Source organism: Opisthocomus hoazin, chromosome 14 (assembly GCF_030867145.1).
Source record: "Opisthocomus hoazin isolate bOpiHoa1 chromosome 14, bOpiHoa1.hap1, whole genome shotgun sequence".
Classification (NCBI taxonomy): Eukaryota; Metazoa; Chordata; class Aves; order Opisthocomiformes; family Opisthocomidae; genus Opisthocomus; species Opisthocomus hoazin.
Window position 1 is genome coordinate 10306970 of NC_134427.1, and position 27819 is coordinate 10334788.

Below are 27819 nucleotides of genomic sequence, written 5' to 3' on the forward strand. Positions count from 1 at the left end.
GACACCTCTGTGGCCACATTTTTGACTATGTTTAAATTACAAAGTGGAGGCCACTTACATGTTTTCTCGCTATTTGTGAACAATGATTTTCATTACAGGTGGGTTTTATATGGAAGTAGAGCGCTTTTATTACATAGGAATAAAGTCTTTCATTCATGAGCGATGCTCAATCTGAAATGCTAGTGTCAAAATTCAGTGTAAATGTTCACGTGCAGAGGAGAAGCTCACACTAGCAAGTCCAGGGCTGGGGCTGGTGCTGGGTGATGCGGGGCCAGGAAGCGTGGCCCCACCACAGCCTCTGTCCTCCCCATTTCCCAACTGACCACAGCCACGTGTGATCTCTCAGGGAAGTGCTGGCTTCCTGCACTCAGCCTGCGCTGAGGATATTGTGAGTACTGCTGAAGTAGGAATAAATTGCACATGTTCCAGCACATCTGGAATCCCTAGAGAAGGCTCTGTCCATCAGCATCTCTGAATGTGCGGTAGCTTCCCACAGCTGGCACACGAGGTGCTTTGCTGTTAGAATGCAAGACAGTGTTGGAGGAGTGGATGAAAGTGTCACCAAGTAACACATTTTTATCGCTCAGCTGCTCCTCGCAGTATTGAGCCTCAGCTAGCACGGCTCTGCATTTACCCCTGCAAAGAGCTCATTTGTCTCAGGGATGCTCTGTACAAGTTGTGTCTCCCCGCATTTTGTCAATGAGCTCTGGCATAGCGTCACACCTGTGCCATACCTCTGAACCACCTCCCTCCGGCTGCTGGGAGATACTGATGGGTCATCATGATGCCTGCATCACACCACTATTCACCTTTCTATCCTTCCTCATACAGACTAGCCTTCTCCATCCTCCCAAAGGGAATTTTCCATTTCTTTCATTCTTTCATGCCATCCTTGTGCTGCATCACAGCCACGAGCAGCCACATGGCCAGGGATGAACTTCATTTACAGTATAAGAGCCAAGGTTAAACTACACCCCTTTCTCTTAGTGATTAAACACTGATCATAGTCTCATCTCCATCCTTACCTTCCCTCTGTTCCCACCATCCACTGCACAGCTGCTCCAAACATCCCACTCATTTCTGTTAAACTGGCAAATAAAGATCCTATGATGGCACACCAACATAGAGAAGTTGTGTAAGCAGCAGCACAGGTTCAAAGGCACAGCCTTCTTCAAGCTGGTACAGAATTATAGAATAGTTTGGGTTGGAAGGGACATTTAAAGGTCACCTAGTCCAAACCCCTGCAATGAGCAGAGACATCTTCCACTCGATCAGGTTTCTCAGAGCCACCTCAAAGCTGACCTCAAATGTTTGCAGGGATGGGGCATCTACCACCTCGCTGGGCAACCCGTTCCAGTGTTTCACCACACTCGTTGTAAAAAATTTCTTCCTTACATCCAGTCTAAATCTACCCTCTTTTAGCCTAAAACCATTTTGCCTTGTCCTATTGCAACAGGCCCTGTCTGTCCCCATCTTTCTTACAAGCGCCTTTGAAGTATCGAAAGGCTGCAATAAGGTCTCCCCAGAGCCTTCTCTTCTCCAGGCTGATCAGCCCCAACTCTCTCAGCCTTTCTTCACAGGAGAGGTGTTCCAGCCCTCTGATCATTTTTGTGGCCTCCTCTGGATTCACTCCAACAGGCCCATGTCTTTCCTGTGCTGAGGTCTCCAGGGCTGGATGCAGGACTCCAGGTGGGGTCTCACCAGAGTGAAGCAGAGTAGAGAGGCAGAATCACCTCGCTTGACCTGCTGGCCACGCTGCTGGGGATGCAGCCCAGGGTACGGTTGGATTTCTGGGCTGTGAGCACATTGGTGGCTCCTGTCCAGCTTTTCATCCACCGGTACCCCCAAGTCCTTCTCTGCAGGGCTCCTCTCAATCCCTTCATCCCCCAGCCTGTATTGATACCGGGGGTGGCCTCGATCCAGATGCAGGACCTTGCACTTGGCCTTGTAGAACCTCATGAGGTTCACACAGGCCCACTTCTCAAGCTTGTCCAGGTCCTTCTGGATGGCATCCTGTCCCTCAGACATGGCAGCTGCACCATGAGCGAGTAAGTCTGCCCGTGAAGACCTGTGCTGCAGAATTAGCATGGTCTTCCCTTGGCTTTGGCTGCCGGTGCACAGAAGGCACGATCTGCACAGCCAGCATTTGTGCCTCACACTGTCTCTTTTTTTTCCACCTTGGGGGGACTTCAGAAATTTAGTAATTCCTAAAGCCATGGTGAGCAGAGCCCTGACCAACCACGGTTGCCTCCCTTGCTCTGACCTAGACATCAGCCATGTGGGCTGGTGGCAGCACAGCCAGGTCTGAGGAACATTGTTCTTCACAGCTCTTCAGCTTTTTCTCTGAGATGCTTTCAGAGTTTAATTATCACCTGACTTCTAAAAGCAAGAACACCTAGATAACATTGCAGAGAGATGACCAAATTGTCAGCAATTGTCACTGTATAAACACTTGCCCCAAAACATGCCCAGTATCTATGGAGTGCTCTCACAGAAGGAAGCAACAGAACGTGCTGCAGACACACTGCATTTATCCCTGTCCTTAGTGGAATTATCCCAACCTGGTAAGAGGTAAGAGAGAAACAAAACTTTGCTTAGTGCTGAAAACACACAAACCAGCACATTTTGACAAGAAGAACCTGCCATGGAGTGCAGAGTAAGACCTATCTTTGCTATCTCACCAGTGAAGGGACAAACTGGGGCTGCACAACAAAACCGCAGGCACTGCATCTTCCTGGTTATCAAATTTGTGATTAGATTTGTGCAAAGTATTCGAGGGTCAACACATTTTTGCTTACGTTTTGTTTGTGCATTCAGCACCACCCTCACTTTCCTCACCTTCCCATACTTGGGGAGGTAGTGGAAAAAATCTCCAGCTTGTTTCTTGCCTTTGCATTCCTCTCTGGTAGTGATCTGCAATAGAAAAAGGCAGCAGGAAAAAACAAGCAAGCAAAATCTACCTCAGCAATTTTTTCAAGTCCCTACAAAATTAGATTTTTCCCATTGAAAAATATAAATTGGTGAAAAGTTTATATGAAGGGGAGCCTTGTCTCTGAATGCTTGCAGAAAATATTCCTTCCGCTTTTACACCACCAACTCATTAAACAGTGAACAGGAGTACAACTAAATTTTTATTTCTGTGCTACGATGAAGCAGCAATAGAAACACTTAACAAGTTGTACCCAGGATGCTTGGGAAGAACACGTGGCTGCGGCTTTTATCCACAAAACAATGAAACTTGCGAGGAATACAAGAAAAACTTCCATCAAAAAACACAGGCCCTGAAGATGCAGTCTGGGCTTGGAAAGTCACTTGAAGGAGATCCCCGAGATTAAGGACAACACGCACTCTTGAAGGCAGCAGCCAGCTAGGCTGTTTAAAGAAAAGTATTTCAGCATGAACTAAGCTGACACTGACAAAAAACCTTGGAAACAATAGCTTGTAATTGAATAAACAAAACCAAGTAATTGAATAAATAAAAACAAATAATTGAATGTGAAAGAGCATAAAGACTTGCAGGAACAAAGGAATGTGCTAAAGCTTGCTTCTCTGGCTCCTGTCGGAAACTTTTAGGAATGTTTGACAAAACAGAAACTATTTTGAAAGCTTCCTTGCCAGGGGCTTTCTTTATTCTGCCTGCCCTGCACTGGACTTTCACTGTGAGGTCTCTGCTTTGCTTTGACCCAAAGCTTCTCTTAGAGTAAGCCCATTTCTTAAATTCATCCAGCGCAAGCAGGAGATGCTTTCCCATTCAGTAATCATCACAGCATCCATTTTTCCCCCTTAACCTGGTACCAGGAGGCAAAAGAGGCGAGCAAGGACAGATTCACACAGTCACTTCCAAAGACTAAGAATCTGGACCTTAATTATACTGTACCTCCAGCCTAGACCACAGTTTCAGCGGGATGAACGTGACTCTACTTATGGTATATCGCTCTGTTTTCAGTAAAAACATATGCCATTTCCTGTGGGAAGCTTTGTTTACATATTTTCTTACAAAAAAAAATTTACCAGTGGAAAGTTCCCAGCTGGCTGTACGTGAAGCTTCGTGCAACACAACACTGAGCGGATCTGCTGGCACTCCCGGCGCTCCCCGAGCACTGAGCACTTCCAGGCGGTGCTATGGCATCCCATGCCCTGACCCGTACCTGTCTCCTCTCAGGTGCCCCTTTCCAACTCCCTGCCAAATTCCTCCCTTTCACCTGCCCTGTTTTCATCTCCTACACATAGAAGAATTCAGTCTCTACCACTCAAGTAGCCCTCCTACATACTTTCATCTCTGAAGCCCACGTAAGGCATAACGATACAGAAGAAGCTGCTGCTTCAAACAAACATGTTCCTCCTTTGCTTTTAATGGAGCGTTCCCTGCTGTGCTCCCAGCAGCATCGACCTCTCAAGACGCTTTGAAGGACCAGCACCGACCAGCGGGTTTGCATCTGCCCATTAAAGACAAGGAAAGATGGCACATGGCATTGCAGCCCAGAAACAACAGCTGCAGGAAGGGCACAGGACGATTTCCAACCGGAGAATGGGGGCTGAGAAGGAGGCAGCATCTCACTCCAACCACTGTTTTCAAACTAAGCAATAGATAAATAGATAATCTTTCACGTGCTAAACCCCAAAGTTTCTCTAACAAGATGCACCTCCATGCTCTCCTGTCCCAAACTGGTGATTCCCAAAGCATCACAGCCCTCCACGTTTTCAGGGGTCAATGATTCCCCAGCCTCCACGCTACCAGCTGGCCCCGTGCCCTCCCGGCCCCGAGCAGGTCACCCCACACCCCACACTGTGTCGCGGGGGCACAGCCCCCACCCACTGCCACACGGGGACCCAGGCGTCCAGCCCCTGAGAACAGCTCTTATGGGGTGGGAGCTTCTGCTGCACAACCTGCATGCTCGCCGTGCATCACCGGGGACTCAGCCAGCGCCCACAGACACTCATGTCACCCACCGCACTGCCATGACAGCACCTTGCGGGTCCCATATAATCTTGCTAATAAGATTATTCTTAATTACCTGAAAAACCCGAAGAGGGCAGCAAAGGGAAGCCGTGCGACTCTTACTGTGGGGCTCCAGATGATCTATGTAACATCAGCTTCAACAGAAACCACTTTCCAGCAGGATCCGCTTCTGCAGCAGTCTCTCATGAAGGACAAGGTGACATTAAGAAAGGCTTGTTTTTCTCCATCTTTTTTTCCTCTTTGCTTTAAAAAGAAAAGTGAGGACACAACCACGTACACAGTTCGGGAGCACTGACGGCATAGCAGTGGAACAGAGCGCGTCTCACCAGCATCTTCACACCATAGGACGGTTTGGAGCACAGGATGGGGAATGACATATTTGGTAGTTGTGTTCCCACACTACTCCAAGCATTTGCCTTGTGGGAGTTTTGAAGTGGCTTAAGCCCACAGCTGTGCCACCTTCTTTGCCCAAGGTGATGCCCAAAGAGAAGGCTGGGGCACCAACCTGTAATCTGGGTTAATCCACGAGCTCATCCCCATCCCATCAGCAGACATGCTGCCACACGCCTCTTGCACATAACACACCTACCTGTTCTCACCACTGAAAAAAAGATATCATTCCAGACAGGTCAGGAGGGGGACAGCCCGGACCAGGTTAATGTAGTGCAGGTCACAGAAGTTTGTTTACATGACAGCAGTCTCACACAAATTGGTCTAGATTTTCATCAAAGCCACTGGTGGTTCTGGGGACTTCTGCGCTGTTATGCCACTGTTTTGGCAAAGTTCACCAGATGCCCAGGCTCTCACCCACAGGCTGCACGACTGAAGGAATTGGTGCATTAGCATCACCACTTCCCTCCAGCACCTACAGTCCTGTGCCAGCCTTGCCGGACACAGCAAATAGGCGAATCCCCACCAACAGCCAGTGGCTGCTGGGCATCCCCTCTCCCACCACGGCACCCCAAGACTTGTGCCAGACTTGTGCCAGCTCCCACTACATCCCCAAACCTGTGGTTTCTGAAAATGAGCTCAGGTGGCACATCCCTGACATGGGGAACACCTCTTCTTCCACCTTCTGAGTTTTGCCCTAACAGGGCTCTCCCCCTACACCTGCAGACATCATCTTTGGGCACACAGTAAGACTTCAAGAGCAAGGTTTTACAGAAGCTACCATAAAGGCAAAGCCTCGCTGAAACACAGGCTGAGAATAACTGCACTGTCAGTGCCCATTTTGAAAAACAAGAGCTCCTCCAGCACACTCTGATTCTAGGATATCTTACAGGTCAATGAAGCTGGCGCAAAACAAGAAGATCAACAAAAGCAAAGCTGAAGGCAACTGATGACAGGCTGCCATGCTGGGTCAGTGTAAAGAAGGAGAGATGGCTGTATTTAAATGTTTTTATTTCAACTAATAATTTGCCACCATATCACATCACTTTGAATAGCTTGGAATAGCAATATGATCTCAAAATATAGCAAACAGCTTGCCAAAGCAAGATAATATTAAATCCTACGGATACAGCATCTTCCTTCTTTGGCGACAATGCTTCCTTTTATCTGTAAAAATAGTTTTATGTTCCAGCACATTTGCTGTTCAGTTTATTGAACCCTGCTGCTTATAACATTTGCCTCTTCCCTGCACAAAACCTCCCCACAATGTAGTATGGTTTTATATCCAACAGCATTTTAAATAAAAAAGTTATAGTTTTCATGCAGATTTCTGTAAAAATTATTTTCTAGGTGCACAGAACTGAACCAAGATGCATACAAAAATGCATTCACTTCCATTCTCAGGTGTAACCGCACCATCAGCAACGTGATACCATATGTTACTGCAAGAGGTCCAAGGATGGTGGTATTCTCATATGTAGTATAATTTTAAAAAAACTAAAACAAAATAATAAAAAAACCCCTTTCTATAAGCGGCAAGAGAGAAAACTGCCATGCTTTATTTGTAAAGTAATCAAAATAGTTAGATGTATAAAAAAGCACCATGTACAGAGAACACCAAAGGAAGATCCATCTTCCTAATTACCCATTTCTCATTCAGCATTGCGAGCTGGCCTGCAGGTCCCAACTTGTACTGTGGCTTTATTTGCAATTAAGGAAGTTGTCAAACCTAGAATATGCTTGGACCATGTGACAGAAATTAAAGTGGATTGCAGATAGAAATTAGGTTTGTTTCCATTGCAACTCATACCAACCACCTTATAGCCCTCGGGCATCAAAATAACCACACACCATCTATCTGAGAAATAACGGAGTGAAAACAGCTCCAGAGCAGTATTGCAAGATGCAGGTCTGTTATGAATGCATTTCTGTGAGCTCTTGATAAATTAAACTTTCCTTTGGGAAAAGAGCACGTCTGTTGGTTAAAACTCCTCTCCCTGAGAATTTTGATAAAAGTTTGTCTTGCAAAGCAAAACAAAGTCCTTTGAACTTCAGCAGTTCCTAGGCCAACAGCATTTCAATGTGGTCACAGCTGATCTGCTACTCATGCACCCAGGGTGGCAGGTTGGGTTTTTGTTGTGTTTTGGTTTTTGGTTTTTTTTCTTTAGGTGGATCAACCCTTTTATACTCGCTTCATTCCTCTGCCCATCAAGCAGGCAAACACGGTCATGACCATCTTCGGTTTCACCTCCACAAGATCTTCTGGAAGAGCATAAACTCTGGCACCAATTCTTCTCGCCATGGACACAGCATACCTATTCACCGTGGAAAGATGAGTGGGTCAGTACCGAGACTGCCAGCAATAAATGACAAGTCAGCTCCTGCCCTATCCAACACAATTTTGCCTATTATCCTCTTTATTAAGATTCAAGATGTGCAACAGTCGAATCACACCACATCTGTTTTATAAATATTTTTGATCTTTTGCTGTATTCCTTTTCCACAGTAAAGTGTCTTTAATGAGCAAATTGACCTTTGAATTTCAAGGTCACTTTACCAACAATAAAAAAAAAAGTCATTAATATTTGTTAGGGCTAACAGATAGCATGCACAACCATGGATTAATCAGCTAACAACTACATTTCCCCTTCTGCTTGCTGTTCTGGAATAACCAAGCGAGACTATTATCTGCCAGAAACTTTGCTGTCATTCTGCCACCGCAGAACAGTCGCAGAACACACATTTCAAAGGCATGTTTTAATAGGCATGCTTTAAACTTGACAACCTATGACAATTCAGTGAGACACGAGACATACAAGGGCTCAACTTCCAACCCCTGAGCGCCACCGGCTGAGCACTTCATATGCCTGAACAAACAGGTGAGAAGCAGAATATCACTGCTAAGAACTACTTGGGCTGTTCTCCATTTCTCTCATCAAGCAAGATAATCCAGCTGACTGCTCCCTCCAGCGTTACAGGCAAGGACAGCAATTAGATTTGAAGAAGTGCTGCCTGTCTAAAAGGTACGGTGTTGAAAGAGATTGAAACCCACAGCAATAAACTGTGATAAAAACACTTGCAGCTTAAGGCCAGCTTTTGAGAGAGCAAACTTACTTAGCGTTATTTTGTTTGTCATCTTCCGATAGATGACCAGTCTTTACAAGGTCATAGTTGATACAACCAGGCTGTATAGCATCAATTAAATCCACAACCGCCAAGCTTGTGCTGATAGTCTTGTCCTAGAGAACATAGGAACAGACAAATAAAGATGAATGTCTAATCCTTAAAGCATACTTCTCACCTCAATTCAGCTGCTCCATGAGGTGCAACAGAATAAGCTTTGAACAAGCCATTTCAAAGCAGCAGTACGAGTGATTATTCCCAACTGGACCACAGGGAAAACCCTGTTTCTTCTTTGGTAACAGCACAAGATCATTACTCCAATTTACTGGAAGTGCTCTGAAAATATGAAGCATTAACCAATGTGCAGGCAGCAGGTCTGGTCCCCCAAGGGACAACACTCTCCCACAAATGCTTGTCAGCTCCAGCCCCTATGCTTGCCAGCACCTCAGCCCCCATCTCCGCCCCACAGCCCAACCACCCTCCCCACCTCTGCCACTTCATCAGCTCTCTTGCCCCACTGCTATTCCCCACCATGGGCAGTCCGAAAAAGTATCCTTTCCGGTAGCTTGAAGCCACTTTGTTCCCCACACAGACTGAATCCTGTCCTGTTTAAACCCCTTTCTAAGATGCCCCTGGTGTTCTACCAGCCAAGGAAGTACTTTCTGGGCACCCCTCTCCTTTTGGATGAAAGAGAGGAACCTGCACCTTGAAGTTCTGGATGGAGGTGGACTTGCCAGCTTCTTTCAGGGTCTGGTTTACCCAGCTGACTATAATGTCATCATTAGCTTTCTGACCATCACCCAGGTCCTCGAGGACATTCAGCGTGTACCTGAGAACCAGCAAAGAGAACAAGGTTATGCACAGAGCCTGGGCAAAGCCGTGGTGAGCATGCAGCCAGGTTGCCATGTGAGCCCATGGCAACTTGGAAAGGCTTCACACAGTCTCAGCTCTGTGCTTTTTTTTTTTTAAATCCCTTAGTGAAAAGGAAGAATCATCTACCTTATCTCAAGTGTGATTTCTGTTAAAGCACTTAGTCTTTCTAGCCTCTCAAGTCCTTCATCATGAGATCACAACATTGCCTGGGCTCAGGACACCTGTTAAACTGTTTCACCATTGACCATTTGCTCCATAGGGTTAACGTATTACCTGAAAGGTGTGGATCAACTCACAAGTTAGCATTCTGACCTCTAATGACAAAAAAGCAGCTACCATGCAGCTATTTTGCACACATATATTACATATGTGCGTCATCTTAGAATTCTTCAGAAATAGATAAGAAAAAGGATGATCGACTTCATCTGTTATTAAGTTTCCCTGTCCCTCCAGTCTAACGCAGAAGGGGGGTTATAAAGCAGCCCTGGAAAGTTTCTCTCTCAATTTATGTTCTATTCCTTAACTGGAAAAGTTGTGCACATGTTCCTGCTTAGGGTTTCTGCATGTGGACTGGACTTCAGCAGGCAAAAGAGGTGATGCTGGTCAGCAGGATGTTCACAGATCCACCAGCAGGTTCTCTGGAGGTTTCCACTCCAGCCTCCCATGTGCAGCAGGATCAGCTCCACCACAGTTTTGCCCAGCTGTGTCTCAGAAACCTCCCAAGGACAGAGGTTTTACAATCTTTCTGGGTGACCTGTTCCAGTGTTGAAGTGCTCTTATGGCAAAAAACTTCCCAAACTGCGTACTCCATTCACAAGTTTTACATGTCTGAGACGGATCCTACCTTCTCATCAACTGCCAGACTAAGGCTAGTGTCAGCGTTGGGTTTCCGTCATTCAGATCCTGTCCTCCGATGCCAACCAGGGAGAATTTAGCTGGATGCTTTCCCAAGTCTACAGCGTAGTTACAGTTTTCTAGCTACACAGGAAAAGAGTTTAAACAGCAAATCACTCAAATACACTCACTTGACTGGAAGCTTCATATAGGAATTTTTAGTGTCTGTGGTTTCTTGTAAAGCCTTCTGAAATGCTTACCTTTTTCATATTTGCTCCAAGCTTAGGGTATGGAGGCTTGTTAACCTTATTCCAGTCAACAGGAACTTTGATCTTTTCATATAATTGTAGTATTACCAGTGCATCCTGGAGGTCACTGAAGTGGAAAACATTGATTAAGCCTAATGTTTCAAGGTCTAAATGCACTCTGACTTTGTCACATTATGAATAATAACTACTGCCTACAGGTTGTTGCAATTTCGACAACCCTAAAAAGCAGAAAATTCAAAATATTTTGTAGTTTTCAGGGCAGGAGAAATGCTCCATGCTTAACATCAGCCAGGTGCTGAGCTAAACCACGTTTTAGCATGGTAACCAGCAACAGATCCAGAGAAGAATTTTGCGACATAAAATCCAACCTCTCTCAACTGGCTACAGGGGTCCAGAGTATCTTGCCTCCCAACTACGATGCCTTGGTTAAGCTCTAAAATTAGGTGACAGGGAATTTAGTTGCAGTTGCTCTAACGCAGTTGCTCAAACAGATCTAAACGTATTGGGATCTCAAGGTACCAATTTACACAAAATAGGGGAAAATAAACAAAATGCCTTCACCACTTGAAGCCAACTGCTGGTGTGCCAGGTGCTGGCTCAGAAATCCCTATGGACTGCAGGGAGGGTACGGTGAGCATCTCCCACTCCCTACCATCACCCTTTCTCAAGCTCTTTGCTCTTCACTATAGGCAACAAGACACTGGTGTGGGTTCATCTCTAGTCTGATCTACCTGGGTCATTCTCAAGAGCCTAACACTTACCCGTAGAGGTGATTTACATGGGGGCTCACACCAAGGGAGTTCATCCAGTTGCGGAAGGTCCGTTCCTCACGTGTTTCTCCTAGATGACAGAAAACAGGTTCATGCTACTTCTGCAAGCTCAAAGTTGCGCAGGGTTTTCCACTCTGCAAGGCAGGGAGCTTTGAGCAGCAAAGCTCATCAATTAGGTTTTCAAGCAGAAAAAGGGAATTTTTTCTACTATAATTTCTTCAGCAGAAGAGGGTTGCCCTGATATCTAGTTTTGGATATCAGTTTGATTTCTTCAGGCCTCAGAGGAGTGTGCCTTTTGCATTTACTGCAAGAAAAAGCAGCAGGAAGGTCTTTCACACGGGTGTTAGCTAACTGCTGTGTGGGAGCCAGGCAGCCAAAGCCCTAACCCCAGTTCTGCCAACAATTAGTGCTCCCCTGACTGTCTTGCTGCTTTCCCAAGGTGCTGCTGCCCACCACAGAAACTGGCAAAGCCAACTTCCCAGCCCTGGCATGGAGACCAACGGACTGCTGGCAGTGCTCCTACAGGTTCAGGCTCCACAGCAGGGTCAGAGCAGCGGAACAGGCTGTCAAGCACCCTTCTCCTCTGCCCCAACTGAGTAAACCACTGAACCTCAAATCATAGGTATTACTTCAATGGAGATACCTCCGCTGGGCATGGCCTCTTGTGACACAAGTGTTTACTTTAGATATTTCCCTCCTGCTAATTTTGTGACTGATATGGCCATCACCTTCCAGTAGCGTCCAGTCGATGTCCTGGTTTTCAGGCTTGGTAAGTGCTGGGTACTTGTTGAACAGGTTGGCAACGAACGCCAGGTTCAGTTTGGGATTGCCACTGACCACATCAGCTGGTGTGACAAACTGCCGGCAGCCAAGCCGATCTGCCTGCTGAAGCATGTACTCTGCTCTCCGCAAGTCGTCCTTTTCCTGCCAGGAATGCGATGGAGAAGAGATATCACAGACGAGATTGGGCTACAAAGCAGATGGGAAGCTCCCGACTGCTGCCTGGGGCAATGTCACAACTCCACCTGCCTTCGTTAGGCGTCAGTCGCTAATCAAACAAAGGGATGAACAATGCACGCTAATCCCTGCTGTGGATTGTCTGGGTTTGTCTTTGTATTTTTCCTAGCACGGTGCTTTCCAACTTATATGCTTTTTGAACTTCGTGGTTCAAAGGCAGAAGTCAGCATGCTCCCAAATGGAGCAAAAAACACAAATGACTTCTCAATCATATATGTTAATTGGTGGGTAGCAATCACGCCTGCAACAATCACTCATTTAGCACATACCCAAGTTGCGCACATGCCCGCTGACACTCTAGAAATTAAGATACCAGGTTACTAGATGTCATGGGGCAATTATAGGGTACAGGTAGTTCTCCACTGTACAGCATGAGGACACGACAGCCTGAATACTTACATTGAAACCTGACATGTTAATATCGATCTGAGGCTCTCCTTCTTTCTGCCCTTTAGGTGCAATTTGATTGAGAAGGTGGAAATAAGCTCTGGAATCCTGAAACGGATGAAAAAGAAAATTCCGGTCTCCCGCACAGCAGTGAATGCACCATAAAAATTCATTTCAGGCTCATCATTAAAAAGTCACTGTGCATAATTGGCTTATGTACCTTTACTGAATTACCAAAATCTGCAAGCTTAAAAGAGAGCATGATGGCAGAAATCCAGGCAGCAGAAAAGGAAACAGAAAGGGAAAAGGTTAGAAATATTCAAGATTAAAATTATGGGATTTAACTCTCTGAAAGCTGCCTTTGCTGCCAGATCTGGTGTCACAGCCTCCCGTCCAACGGCTGGAGGAGGCAGTGAGCCCATGCTGTGCACTCTCATGGCTCCCAGCCAGATGGCCCAAGGTGGCCCTAACCCCTAAATAAGGCAGCCATTCCTACTGGTACAGCAACCATGAAAATGGCTCAGCAAAGACAAAGCCCAGGCAAAAAGCTGACTATAAGAAGTCTGAATGTTTTCTCCTGTGCATGCGCTTTACCTAGATAGCTTAAAAGAGAGAGGACAGGGATGGTCGCATACTAGGAGGAGCAAAGAACTGCAGTAATTATTTATCAACTGTTAGTCCTCACTGCTAGGAAGGACCTCAGCATATCCTGGCAGCCTATGGGTTACACCAGACAAACCAACAGCCATCAGCAAAGCTGTAAGTAATTTTGAAGTTGGAAGTAAGAGTCACCACGTGTGTGCGCATGCATGCACACAAAGGGAAGCTCTGGGCTTCCCATGCACCTCAATTATCAATTTTTTTTTTTCCACCTCAACAGTCCTGTAACCTGGAATCCACTTCAGTCCTCTTTCTCCTCCTCAGAACTGCTGGCCATATGAATAACCTCCAGAAACCTGCTGACATCACTGTCCAAAAACCCTACACTGACCAGGAGTCACCACCCTTCATTTCTCACCAGTGCTGAGAGAAAAGAGCCACCCCCTCACATCTGAAAAACAGCTGTAAGACTCCCTGCTCCCACTTTTACTCAGCCCAGTGCAGAGAATAAGAGCTCTCATTCCCCTTCCTCTCCCCAGCCCATGACAATTTGGATGAAATGCCATCACCTGCCACGAGTCTGTGGAAGTCACACTCTCCAGGGATGCAGTTCAGCATTTCATTCTGCCTGAGCAAGCTGCATACTCTTGAAAAATTATTTCCATCAAAAAGATGGATTAAGAACATTTGAAAACACAATGAGTAGTACCAGTTTCTAGTCAATTAAAACATGCAACAGCTTTGCAGCAGGATCCCACTAGCACTGGAGGAAACACTCAAACAGTTCAACACTGGGCTCAACCTCATGGTAAGAGAGAACAGCACTGCAATACCTTAAATACACCATCCATAAAACCCGTTAAGACCAGTCAATGTATTAAGGCGAAGAAAGGTCCTATCTGTGGATGAAGGGCCTCAACTACGCATGCAAACACGGCCCTGGCTGGCTCCCAGCCTTTTCCCAGGCACGTGCAGGCCAGGAGAGCTCTCAGTACCTTGATATCTGAGCTGAAGTTATTGATTTTGTGCCAGCCTGCGTTTTCCAAGTGGAAGTTGGCCCATCTTAGGAGGAGCTCTTCTGGGGATAGTTTCATAAGATCCTCCAGATTTTCACCATCACGAAGTAAGGCAGCCAGTGCTAGAAGAAAAATACTTGTGAGGGGAAGGAAGGAGTTTTCAAGAGGCAAACCTGCATGCCAGAATTAGAGCTACAGCAACATTTCAGGGGGAGCAGGGGTGACAACACCAAACACTGATTAAGTCAAAATAATCTGGGTAGGTATTAGTGGAGTTTTCCCGAGTTGGCTATTACACAGAGAAGAGTATGAATGATCTAGAAAATTGTGTGTAAAAAAAATTTTCAATTTTCTTGTATAACAAAATTCTCTGGATTTCACGTGCAGTCTTTTAAGCTGATGACAGCAAGCTAAATGTAAATTTACTTCCGTCTCAGTGAAAAAGTGCTTCTAAGCAGTATCATATGCACTGTTAAAAAAAGCCAGAGAAGCCAAGACAAGCACCCTTTCAGCCGGACGGTGCTTCCCTTGCCATGAATTTTCAATCTAAGCCAAACAACATTACCACTTCATGATTGCAAAGTTTAAACAAAAGACATTGAAGCCCCCGCATCCATCTGGGTGCTCTGATAGACCATGCAGGAATAACAGAGCTCTTTGAATGATTTGAAAAGTTTATATTTTGGAGGCTGCTGTGCAGGACCAAGCAAGCACAGGGGGAGAGCTGCAGGGCTGCTCTTCCACTGCCAAGAACGAACCGAGAGCTCAGTGGCATCCCTGACAGTAGCAAGGAGGATTTTAGGAAATCCAAGTCATTCACAACACATTCTTAAAGAGCTGAAGCCCTCCTTTTTTCTTTTATTTTTTTGAGGAAGATGTGCGGTTATCTATAATCCTAAAAGAATGTAAGCAGCTTTGGCCACCTGCCAACAGCGTTAGGTACCTATTGTCAAAGAACACCAGGAGAGCTCGCCCAGCCTGAGGCATCACAAAGCAATGTGCTCATTTGCCCTGCAAGGCTTGAGCCAAGATGCATCTTGACTTACAGACTTGTGTTCAGCCCTTTCTCCAAGGATGGCACAACCCATCCACCTGAACCTGCTTCACAGCTATAAACAGGTTGGAGAGCACTCTGCTTGGCACATGCCCGAAGGCGAGTACCTTCCGCTCAGCAGAGAGGAGGGGAGGGGAGAGGCAGCGAACAGGGCTGGAGGTGACAATGCAAGCAATGCGGTGATCATGCTTCAGAAGTAATCACTTATAGTTTCATTTACCTTCATTTCTGCTGAGCTCGATGTCGGCGAACAAGCCGATCTTTATGATCTGCCAGAGAAGCCCAAGGACTAGGTGGGGTTTGCCTTCCCTCAAGTCCTCTGCGCCAATATTGACAACATGACACCCAATGGCGGACGCAGAATTCAACGCCAGGTTCAGGTTCTCCTGCGAACAGCACAGCCGAGTGAGAGACAGCCTGGGGAGATGCTGCTTTGCATACCATCCAGCGCCAGCAGATCAGAGATTTCCCCCTCGTCCTCGCTCCAACAGCAGCAGCTCGGAGCAATGCTCCCGGCTGCTCTCCGGCTGAAGTTTTAACGGAGCTGTGGTGGCAGCAGGCTGAATCAATAAGAACTGAACCAGGAACCAGGGTTTAATTTCAGCCTCTGGTATTTGGTTTCAGCCTCTGAGTTAGTCACATCTAGTGGCGTCAACAAGAATAAGGCTGGAGAAGTTATACACACGCACAGGAATCCTCGCAAAACAACCTGTCATACTATGAAATGATTCACAGACAGCCAACACCAATAACCATATTGTTTAAAAAAGACACTGCAGCAATATCAGGTGAGCACAGCATTTCAGTCATTTTACCTATTTTGTCATTAAGTTAGCACTTTTGTCTTTTGAACTGTACCCATAGCACTGTCAATTATGTGCAGTATAAAAACGCCTTTAATAATTAAATGCAAGTTATAAAACTTGCTCTTTTCCAGAGTTCCACAATAATGCCTTGAGCCACCATGCTGTTTTCACTAATTCTATCTGAATATGAATTTCGGCAAAAATACAGAAATGTATTATACCTGAATTATGAATGGTGTGAGTTTCTTCTTGTTAATTGCTCTTTCGTCGATCGTGTCCGGAACAGAAAGATTGATCATTTTGCTGTTAGGAGGAAAACCAGTAATATTTGAACAACATTTAGTATTTAATCTCATCAAAACTCAATGCACTATTACAATACTCACCACAGTACATTTCTTTTTGCCCGTTTAGTTTTGTGTATTTTTTTTTTTAAATCAAGGTTGTGTAAATCAGAAGTTAATATTTACGTTATCAAGAATGTATTTGTAACTAATAGCTAAGCCTGAAACCTTAAACACCTTACTAGCCACTACTGATCTCAGCTGCTGGAGCAAAAAGAGCACATGAATTATTCACAGCACAGTCACTGAACTAGTGAAGACTCATTGCTCCATTGACACCCACTGTGGATTCTAGTAAGACAACACACGTCCTCCTGTTGTAAAGGTGTACTACTGCTGACAAGAAAACTGCCTCAAAAAAAGCGCAAACACTTTGAGAGCTCAGTAGGGAGCATGCGAGCACAATGGATTTTTAGGGAACAGAAAACATGGCAAGTTTTTACTTTATATTATGAATTACTTCCTGCTCAGTTCAGTCTTCACCTGAAGAGCTGAATTACTTGAAATTGGGGAAATTAAAAAAAAAATCGTAAGCTAAAGAAAAAAAACAAAGAAAAGAAATGAGAGGCAACAGGCAGCCCACTAAACATACTTCTGCGTATTGATATAGAGTTACTGGAATTCCAGGCTGATCCAGTTCTCCACTATATTAATTCAGCCATACTTCAAAAACAAACCAAAAATACCAAAACAAAAGAAACCCCATACACAGAAGGCGGATGGTGTTTAGCAGCCCTGGATACCTTCTGTTTCCAGTACGCACCAAAACAAGTTGCTTTACTAACTTTGTGCAGCTACTATCAAAAGCAACAAGAGGATTCCCAGAAAATCTGTTTTTGGATTAATTCATCAGGTCACTAACATTCCCACAGAGGTTACCGTCTGTCTAAACATCCAGGAAAATGGGCTGTTTGACACATCTGCTCTGCCCCACGCTACCTAGCATCAGGCCAAGTTTGCACCAAGACAACTTCTGCTCCCGCAAGGCACCTTCTCCCCTTCAGCAAATTCAGCCTCAAGCCCAAACAAAAGCACTAGACAAAAATACCAGCTTCTGAAGCCGGCATCAAAGCCGAAGCATCACGCCATGACAGTGAAAGCCTGGGTGACCGAGACCATTTTTATACATTAAAAACATTATGCATATACACTAGCCACAAAAACAGCTTAGAACAGGTTGAAAACTTCCCTAACTACAGTTTCGGGAAGTTATTTTGGTGTGGTTTGTTGTTTGTTTGGTTTGTTTTTTTAAAATTCAGGAGTTGTCACGACTTACCATAGCACAATCCCATCTCCCACAGCTTTGAACAGGTCATCTGTATTTGGGTTCATTGGAATAACGTGTCTACAGTCGGGATCATTTTCCAGGGCTTTGTTTATCCAGTTTACAAAGGCATATTTTTCTTCCTCTAAGATAACCAATTGTAAATTTAATACAGGCTTTTCCATAACATAGCAAAGATTTTCCCAAAAGAATCAAGTGTGCAATAGCCCAGGGAAATAAAAGCCCCACTATCATTTCCACACTATTTTATTAGTCACACAAAGTTTAAAGGAGTACGACTTTCACTTCCAATTACTAGAATATTCCTGTTCCTCACTTGTTGCTCAACAACTTCATTATATTCAAGTGTGACACAAGGACCTCATCAGCAAGCACAGTTAACAAAAATAAGCACACATTTAATTTACACGCTGCTAATCTTTCTTTACCCTCTAATTCTGTCCGGTTCTCACCTTGATGTGAGATCATTCAGCTACCGGAGGACAAAAGCACAGCACATGGCAGGACAGCAGAAATCTGCTATTTTGGGCACGTGGCCTCCTCCCCTCACCCCGGAGCGCGGCTGGAAGGCAGAGCGGTACCTGAGTAGGAGTGCTGCGTCCCCTCGCTGGAGAGCTCCGAGGTCCCCCCGATCGCGCAGATTCCTTCCTTCCTGTTAATTGCTTTTCGGAACGTTTTAGCGATATCGCTGCTTTTCACCTCTTGGAAAATCTATAATTTAAAGTGCTCTGTTAGACAAGAGAAACTTGTCTTCATAAAGTGAAAGGACCACAGAAGAAGCCATTTCTTCTCAGCTTCAAGACAAACTTTGTAGTAAAATCAGCAAACGTGAAGGGCCCAGCAAGGGTGCAGTGGTATTAAATTCAACATGGATAGTGGGCAGAGAGTTGTCCCACGCTCTCAGACACGTATTACAAGTGCCTATTGAAAAAGCAGCATTAGGTATGAATTACCCCACATACATTTACCTTTTCAAGTAGATGTCAAGAGACCATGAGAAAAAACACCCGTGAAACCTTTGCAGTCTGAGAGCAGTACACATGCAGCAGTTTCTGCAGAACCAAAGTGGAGAAAGCTGTTGTGTGATTTTAACCTTTCTGTGTAAGCCAGATGCTTGTGTGACCGTGACTTTAGTTCACACAAAACACTTTGTCCACAACCCAAGAAACAATTCTAAGTGTGTAACAGTCAAAACTGCAATAATGTGTAACAACGAGTGCTCCAGGTAAGGATTCCCCCTCCCTCAACCGCAGGCTTAGGCTAACCGACAAAACACCCTCACATTTGAGGGCAGAAGAGATGCTTTAGTGCAGAAAAATTACACATGCCGCTTGTATGTTACTATTAGTGGCCCTGAGGTCCTACAGAACTGAGCAACTATTAGAAAAAAATACTTTCAATGGCTTGAAAGCCTACTGTAACTCCCTTAAAACGTAACCAATTAGTTTCAACCACATTGAAAACACAAACGAAACGTATGCAGGTTCTCTAAACACTACCCAGAAAAAGGCAATGGAACAGCACTGTAAAGCAGAACAACAAACTGCTTCTGCTAAAAAGAGAGGAGTGGGGACTTGCCCACTCACTGGCTGTCACCCCTTACCCTGCCGGTCCCTTAAACGCAGGGAAGGTGGCAAGTCAAGATGATGATGCAGTGCAGTTAAACCATCTCCTGCTGGCATGCAGAGGTTTTGCTCACCCGGATGACCAGGTAGAGCTGAGTGAACACCCAAGAGCCCAAAAGTTTTGGGGTTTCTGGTTGGTTGGTTTTAAATAAAAATCTGATTTTGATACAGATTTACTTATTTTAAAATTTGCTGGACTAATTACTGGTATTGCACACCTTCTTTGAAAATACATGCTTTAGTGCTCAGTTACCCCTAAGTCACTTGGCCCCAACCTCAAGTCAGTTCTCGTCATCTGTTGTACCGTAAACCCCAGCAAAAGTGCTCAGAGTTAGAAAACAGCAACAGTTCTCCTTGTAAATATCCTAGAACTAACCTTTGCTTCTACTGTATAGCTTAGTTGCCTGTCAGACATTTCATGTTTACTCGATCATTGGTACCATTCAAATGTGATGGAAGAGATTTATTTCTCCCTTCCTAGTGCAAAGTTAGAATTATGGACCAGCTCAAACCAACAGCTGAAACATGCACCCAGCATGCAAGTGTTCACAAACTGCAAACAAACACCAACTTACTAGTTGACTCCGAACTCAAAAGTTCAGAGGGTCTGAAAACAATTAAGGAACAGAAGGTGAAGATAAATTAAGAAACATCAGGATAAATAGTTGACATGAAAACAGCTTCCTCAATGTACTGCACATACTTTCATGGATGAAGGGATGGATATTGAACCAGTATCTCAGAAGAAGTGCTGTGCTTTTGTAAAACTAAAACTTTTTTTAAAATTCTGACCTATTACTACAGAAAAATGCTGAAGTTTAGACCCATCCTACAGCTTCTCCTATCTCCTTACTTCTCCTCTTCCCTTTTAAGGCAACAAATAGATCTGAATTTTCCTAGATCAGCATCTAGGACTAGTCTCCAAGTGTGTTGTGAAACGCCCTCTCAAATCTTCAGCAAATACTTGTAACCCCATTAAATTGAGAAAGGAAATCATACTGTTTCACTGGGAAAACAAGTTTTCATCTATGTGCCTGGAAAACTGAGTAGTTTCCAGTCAATACCATAAGCTTGGAGAACTGGAAGTCTTTTTTCTAGTTGTCACCTCATGTGGAAATGGTCTTTCAGCCTCCAACAAAGTTTTCATATAGGAAAAGCATGTGGATTCTTTTTGGGTTTTGCTTAAAAACCAACATATTTCCCCTCTGTCCAAATCTAAAGGCTGGCAGTGACAGCACAAAAGACTGGTTGTATGCAGAGATCTGTACAAAGAACTGATTTTTACATGGCAAGTCCTCAAAAGTGATCAGTTTGTGGAAAGAAAACTAGGAGTAGGGTAAGTGGCCGAGAAGCCAGGTTCAACCTCTTCTACCCCCTTCCTTAGTTTAGTCTAAATGGGTCCCCTGAGGCTGCTGGAAATTCAGAAATTCAGAAATAGCACTTACATAGACAAATTCTTCAAAGCTAATCTTCCCATCTTTATTCTTGTCACTGTCGATCATGAGCTTCTGGATGATCTCTCTCACTTTGTACCCGGGGAGAGGCAGGTTGGCTTCCTTGAAGAGCTCGTGCAACTCATAGTCGCAGATGAACCCGTTGCTGTTGAGATCTGAGAAAGAGAAGGGGCAGGAGAAGGTTTTAGAAACATGCCAGTACCCTGACAGGACCAACCCCAGACAGGGGGCAGAAACACAGCCATTATGCTCAGAAGTTCTTTACGGAGAACAACCTGCACATGGGGGACGTCTACAAGACATGGAGGTGAGGAGGAATCTTCTAGCGTGGCCCGTCACACCATACCTGTTTTGGGGCCACACTGCTCAGAGCATTCATCTTTGCTGAAAGCAAGATCCATGCAAGACACAAACACATAGCAGGGTGCCCACACCAAAAATACCAAGCCCTAGTAGTATACTATTCAAGGGACACTACCAAGAACACACCAGGAATCAGCGGCACGTGGTAAATACACACAGCGCATCCTCAGAGAGGGTCCCACCACAAGCCACGAGATTCCTCTGGCTTTGGGCAACAGCAGCTTCCAAGTAGAGCTGGATGGCTCTCAGCACACATGACTAAGTCTAGTGTAAAAGTTTCACAAAAGAGCATCTGCACTTTCACAAATGATCTGCAGAGCATTTCTTTTTACATCTAGCTGTAGCTGGGTTTGCATGTTAAAAATAGACACTAATGAAACACAGCACTTCTTACTTTCTGAATGGAAAACACTAAGTCAGCTCCACATTTACATTTTTCTGTCATGTTGATAATGATGTTATCCATTTATCGCTGACAGAAAATTGCAGCCAGATCTTTTAATGCTGCCCAAGAATTCTCTGCAAGGACATTTGCTTTGACAGTCAACCACCAAACCAGAGTAGCACTGCATGCTCAGCAAGACGTTATCACCTACTAGATTTGGGAAGAAAGGAAGCAAGAATCTAGTGTGAATCTGAAGCTTTCCACATCAGCGTATCCCAACCCCTTCGGGGACATCATCAGGTCTGCTGACTGGGCAGGGCAAATCCAGCAGCCCCAGCCTTTCTTCAGGCAAGTGAGGTTTCACTGGTGGCGTGGACAGGTGTGGGCTGGGTGCCTCCTTCCTCACGCTAACCAGGACGAGCAGACAGCGTGGGTCACCACACGGCTGGAACCCAGGCTTCAGCAGAGTTGGGTCCACGAGCAGCCAGAGCATTTGAAGCAGTCAGACAGTCCAGGTTCGCATCCCAAGACGTAAGCACGACCTTCCAGCATGTTTGGAGAGACAGAGATTCAGGGCATGTTGTGCTGTTACCGGCTCAGTAGTGATGTTAAAATCCCATTGCTGTAGGTAAGTGGTACAGACAGCCCAAGGAAATTAATTCAGTGCTTGAGCTGCCACCTCCTCCCCAGGGCTGGGGCCATGGGGAGATACCCACCCTGGATTAGTGCTGCTGGTGGGGAATACCTGGATGGGCTTTTCTGAGAAGGTGGAGATCTGGCAGTCTCCTACGACTGTCATTCAACCCACAGGCTCTGCAAAGTCAACACCGTGTCTGTACTGAAGACATCAGCCAGGCCCTTTCAGGCTAAACGAGAGCAGTCTCTGCATCTCAGCAGCCGCGGTACCTTCTCCCCGACCTCCGCAGCCCCTGGCACTGTGCTGGTGCGCTGCCAGGAGCCGCTGCCAAAACCACGCCACACTACAAGGCGCCCGGCTTCGCCATGCCACCACTCTGCCCATATCCTCCACGGGAGGATTCTTCTGCTATTTATAAGGCAACAGCCTCTCCCTAAGGCCGTAGAGTTAAATGCCACTCAAGCAACAGCTTCTGCTGCTCCAACACCCTCGCAGACTGGAGGCTGCTGCCAGCTCCCCAGGCTGTGTGATGGAAGAGCTGCACCAGCCCCAGTATTTGATTTTAGTCAAGAGGGAATCCCACACCACAGTCACTGGGGTCAGCATTTATGCTTAAAGGGAAACACTTTCAAGAAAATAAAACAATCAGGATAGCTCTAAAGTCCCCCTTTTTTTTTTTAGCAAATGTTGAAAGTCAATTCACTTTTAATGAGGTGTCAGTGGTGGCTTTTAGGTTTTATTTCACAGCAATATTCTAGCAAGCAGCATGTCCTCACCACCACTCCAATTTTCCTCTTCTTCCAGATCCATATGGGATTTTAAAACTGGTTTTGTAAGTTAGCAAGAAAGGGAAATTAAAATGTTTAGTGGCAAGCATCCAAACCAACATAGAGCAAACCTATACTCCCTCCTACAGCCCAGGTTCTCAAACTAAAGAAGAGCAGCAGTTCCAGTGGATTAATAAATACATTAAACTACTTTATGAAAAGTCAGTGTTTACAATAATGCTGATGAAATAAAGTGGTTTGGGCCAATGATTAATGATAGCAACAGGCTGCTGTCTGGCCTTCAATCTTAGAATTCTATTCCAAAAAAATATAAGCTTACAAAGGCAAGCTTTACTAAACAGTCCAGCCTGATATGTCATCAGCAAACTATTTCCCCTCTAGCTAAATCGCAGCTTCTTTTGTTACAGCTTTCTTATTCCTAAATCTAACTCCACAATATACATCTTTCCCTGCCTCACAGCCAGTAAAGAAAATCAGACAAAAAAGGATTTGCTAATCTCCAGAGCCTATGGACCTGAAACAAAACCTTGCTTCCACCCTCACCATGCCTACAGCCAAGACCCGTTGCTTTAGCTTGTGCTTGACTGGATCAACCACAATCCTTTGCCATGCTGCCAAATTAAGCAGGTAAATCCAGAAACATCTGTTCAGCACTTCTTCCAATCAATCTACCACCTAAAGAACTTTTACATCTACCCAAATGCTAGCAGGCAAAGGACAGAGAAAAACAAGACTTCAGAATACATACTGTATCCTTGATAGGATTACAAGTGTGATTTCGATTTGGATTTAACAGAGGTTTTCTTCTTGACATGTCTAGCTTAAGCAATCAGAAGTGTTTCTGAACCGGGCTTGTGTGTGCCATGTCTGAGCCTACTCAGAAGTGAAAAGCAAAAACACAATATATGGTATTACATGAGGCAGAAGCCTGTTGGGTGAGATGGCAGGGAACCAAGCTCCTAAGTTCCCATCTCTAATACACTGAAGAGATGCACAGGTAAAAAAGGATTCTTAAACCTGTTTAGAGCTCAGTTCTACATATGAAGCCCTGCACGTCTTAAGGGTACAATCTAGTTCAAGGAACTGATCCCCGGCCTTGCATTTCTATTGGTTTGCTTGCAGAACAGAAACCGTAACTTAAAAACACTGATTGCAGTGCAATTGAGTAGTTAACCCACGCCATCGTCTGGTCCATCCACGCTTGCTCAGCAGACCTCAGTCTCAGCTTGCAAGCATCAAACCTGGCTGCAGGGCAGAGATAAGGAATTTACTGCACCCTGGGTCAACATTTGCCCATTTTGAGGGTTTCGTTCACCCCTGCAAAGCAGCATCTTCACAGTCCTCTGGGTGTATCTAGTTCAAAGATTTACCTCTGCTCACTGAAAAAAAAATTAAAAATTAGCAGCTCTGCAGCACTAAGAGCCACCTGAAATGCACACTCACATGTGAGCGCACGCGACTCAGAAGCACGGCACCAGGAAAGATGCTGCTCTCCAGTGGCTCTCAGCACCTGCACAGGGCTCAGACAGACAGCACGTAATCGAGTGTGAAGGACACACTCCGTTGAGTGATGCACCTTAATTCACTCAAAACCCTTGGAGCTCAGGACCTAAGTTCTTCCGAGTCGTAACGATACCCACCCGTAAGAGTTACTCTCTCATAGTGTCCTGGGATAAAAATTAATCACCGATTTACTCCATAGACTAAAAGGGCATCTATGTACCAGGCACTTTGGGAGCGGGATTTACAAGCAAGTCAGGTCTGTTGGTTCAGCTGCAAGACACCAAGTTATTGATTTTGCAGTAAAAATGCTCTCATTTCAAGTTTTAGCTTCTTCGTCACAGAAGGGTGGATTTAAGTGTTAAAGCCTGGTGGATGTGCTAGCCTGTGGTTTTGGCTTGGTAGCAGAATCGCGCAACCTTAACTAGTGATTGACTATGTGGTGGAATACGGACCCGTTCTTCTCTTAACATGTCTAAAAGCCTTTAGCCCTGTAAACATGACAAATAGGCCTGAGACCTCTGTCCCACAGGGCAGCTGCTTCCCTTCCCACTGTCTCTGTTCCCCCTCTGGCATCACACTCAAACATACGAAGTAGCAGCATTAAAAAAAAGGTAGTCACCTTTGCGACACCAGCAAGTTCCATAGTTATTTCCAGCATTACTGCAGGCTCACCATATGGTGCCTTGCTGGATGTCCTGCAACAGGGCCAGACTTCAGACGGAAGGTGGTCTAAAATCCCTCTCTAACAAAATCTGAAATGGTATTCAACAGCTAAGAGGCTGTCAAAATAGAAGCTACCCCCATCAAAATCCTTCGGCGTACAGCCCAGAATTACTAATGGAAGAAAGCGAAATTATTTTAACAGACAAGCTACAGCCTGGATTCATTATAATCTGCCTGATGGAAAGGAAACTACAGCACATCTGAAGTTTCCGATTTCTACTGAAAGATGCATGCACGCCAGCGTCCGAAAGCCGGGAAAGGTCACCGCAGCGATGTACGGCACCATCTTCTGCCCAGACGCAGGTGGCGCAGCAAAGCCACGATAAACAAAACCCAAAAGCTGCTTCAAGCGCTGGCTCAGCTTCCTCCAGACAAGTACTTAAAATAGCTTAAATAACAGGATGCAAGAGGGGAAAGTAACCAGCACATTGCCTTTTAAGGATATACGCTTAGCAGGACACACTCTCGCAGGATCACAGATCCCTATTTGCCCTAAGCTAACATTTCAGAGCATTGTTTTACCACCTTGCAGCAGCGAACAAACTGTTCAGCTGGGTTGCATTTTTAAGTACTTCGTCGTTTCCAGAAAAGATGCTTATCTCTGCTATCAGAAGCAGGGAGAAGGAAGGCAAATAAACAAAGCAAGTTTGCAGATTTTGTTCTGCTGTGCCTCCCCTAAGAAGTGCCACTGTTTGACCAAGTACATACATATACACACCCGTTCTACAGAATAAATTCAGACATCAGCTGAGATTTGGAGCAACCTGCTCTTCTCCCACTCATTTGCGGGTCATTCAAAACCTAGACAGTTCTTATGCCCCACTTAATTATATTTTTCAGATGTTAAAATGCTTTTTTCCCCGCTGCTGTTTACCAGTTGGATCACTTCCAATACAAATATCTGGTAGGATGCTGGGAGCTGCTTGCCTGAGCTGCAGCTGATTTTAGCGCTAACCTTAAACCATGGTTTCTCACCCATGGACTGCTTCTAGTACATCAGCTGCATGGAAGAGAAGGAACAACTTCAAGCAGCATGGAAGGCAACTGGTGACAGAGAATACAGTAACACACCTCACTGCCTTCCAGCAACACCAGATGTCTTGATCTATTCCAGCTGCATACAGAAAAGCTCAAACATACACCTTTGAAGTCCCATCAACCTACACATCCACAGCAGCAACTTGCCCCATCTTGGAGTTAAAGCAGGTCTCCAGGAAGCCCCTATAGCCACGCATTGGAGCGGGGGACACCTTGGTGAGCAGAAACCACCCCGTGAGATGCCTCTTCTTCCCCACATGGCCTTTACGACATCCTAGAAGCCAACCAGCTGAGCTTTGCTATAACCTTGCTTCTCAGCCGCGTTCCAAGTCTTCCAGGTAGCTTGGACATGAAAGAATGGCTTTCATTTTAATTTACAGCCTTAGTCCAACTTCTCTTCACATTCACTGGAGATGGCATTAGAAGTTTCCAATGAAAGTCAGTCATTCAGTTAGCAACCAGTTCTATATCCCAGGACAAATATGGCTCCTTTAGGCAAGAATAAAAGGAATGAGAGCCTTAAAGGCACTCCTGTCAGGTGTGTCCCACAGCAATGCTTGCAGGCTGTACCATGCCTAAAGCACACAAAATAGAAGGCAGCTGCAAAGGACTGGCAGATCCCATCTCACTTGTAGGTATGTCCACGCTAATGATCATGTTTCTCAACAATACCCAAGTCTTGACAGTGCTTTTCTAATTTAAAACCAAACAGGACCCGCCTCCTGAGCAGACTGAGGTGGTTTCCTAAAACAGACCAGGACTTGACTTCAGTTTCTCTGTGTTTCCAGTGCAAAGGCAGCCAGCCAACCTCATCTCAATAATTTTCCCCCACGTTAATGACAAAAAGCCACCACATTCCAGTCAAGTTAATCATTTTAAGTTTATCCAAGGACAGAACAGGCTGCCTGCACCCCAGCCTTATTAAGGTTTGCACTCAGCAGCACGTTAGGCAGCGAGCAACATGATGGTCACTTGTCTCCCTCTGCAGCAGCTCACTTCTACCTGCTGGAAAAGTTTCAGAAGAGGAAGACAGGAGAGGCAACTGCCTAAAATACAACTTGCTTCAAGTCCCAACAGGGAATACTGCTCCAAGAGAATCAGTAGTCTTTGAAATATTTACTTCTCTCTGCAGATGGCAAATTTTGAGCAAGTGAGAGTTTCCAGACCCGACCTACTCTAGAGCGCAGTTTACCCAACACAGATGCACGTCAGCTACCAGTTTGTATTTATAACCAGTGCTCAAGTGATGCCGATGTCCAGTTAGGAGAATGAAACACTGGCTCCAATCACTTGTGCAACTTGTTCCCAGCCAGTGCCAGCCCCGGGTGCGGTGCCCCAGCTGCATACACTGACCTCAGCCCATGCTGCTGTGGTCCAGCCCCTGTCCCGCTCCTCCCTGGTGTTTCTCTGATCCTCCAGCAAGCTGTACCAGGAAACTAAACCAGGAGAAAACAATTTTCTCCATGATGTCAGTTTTCTGCTCATTTCAACTTCCCGAAGCAGCCTGCCAGAGGCTTCTGCAATGCCTGCGCCGGGGGAAAGCTGGAAGGCAGGCAGAGCAGCTTGGGCTGCGCA

The 27819-nt window shown here is 45.4% G+C and overlaps 1 protein-coding gene across 4 annotated transcripts in view; it reads right to left on the reverse strand.

The window, feature by feature from the left end:
• Nucleotides 1-6344: 6344 nt before the first annotated feature.
• Nucleotides 6345-27819, reverse strand: part of PLS3 (plastin 3) — a 56872-nt gene continuing 35397 nt past the window's right edge. For 3 of the 4 annotated variants that reach the window (XM_075435580.1, XM_075435582.1, XM_075435581.1), the window contains exons 3-17: nucleotides 20799-20962; nucleotides 18310-18439; nucleotides 17720-17852; nucleotides 16321-16402; nucleotides 15514-15679; nucleotides 14219-14361; nucleotides 12844-12870; nucleotides 12636-12731; nucleotides 11948-12143; nucleotides 11211-11289; nucleotides 10441-10555; nucleotides 10191-10324; nucleotides 9179-9302; nucleotides 8465-8589; nucleotides 6345-7665 (exon numbers count right to left, since the gene is read on the reverse strand). In XM_075435580.1, coding sequence (XP_075291695.1) covers nucleotides 7533-7665; nucleotides 8465-8589; nucleotides 9179-9302; nucleotides 10191-10324; nucleotides 10441-10555; nucleotides 11211-11289; nucleotides 11948-12143; nucleotides 12636-12731; nucleotides 12844-12870; nucleotides 14219-14361; nucleotides 15514-15679; nucleotides 16321-16402; nucleotides 17720-17852; nucleotides 18310-18439; nucleotides 20799-20962 — 1847 coding nt within the window. In that variant the 3' untranslated portion in view covers nucleotides 6345-7532. The remainder of the gene's footprint in view (nucleotides 7666-8464; nucleotides 8590-9178; nucleotides 9303-10190; nucleotides 10325-10440; nucleotides 10556-11210; nucleotides 11290-11947; nucleotides 12144-12635; nucleotides 12732-12843; nucleotides 12871-14218; nucleotides 14362-15513; nucleotides 15680-16320; nucleotides 16403-17719; nucleotides 17853-18309; nucleotides 18440-20798; nucleotides 20963-27819) is intronic. The other variant, XM_075435583.1, reaches the window with a different exon arrangement.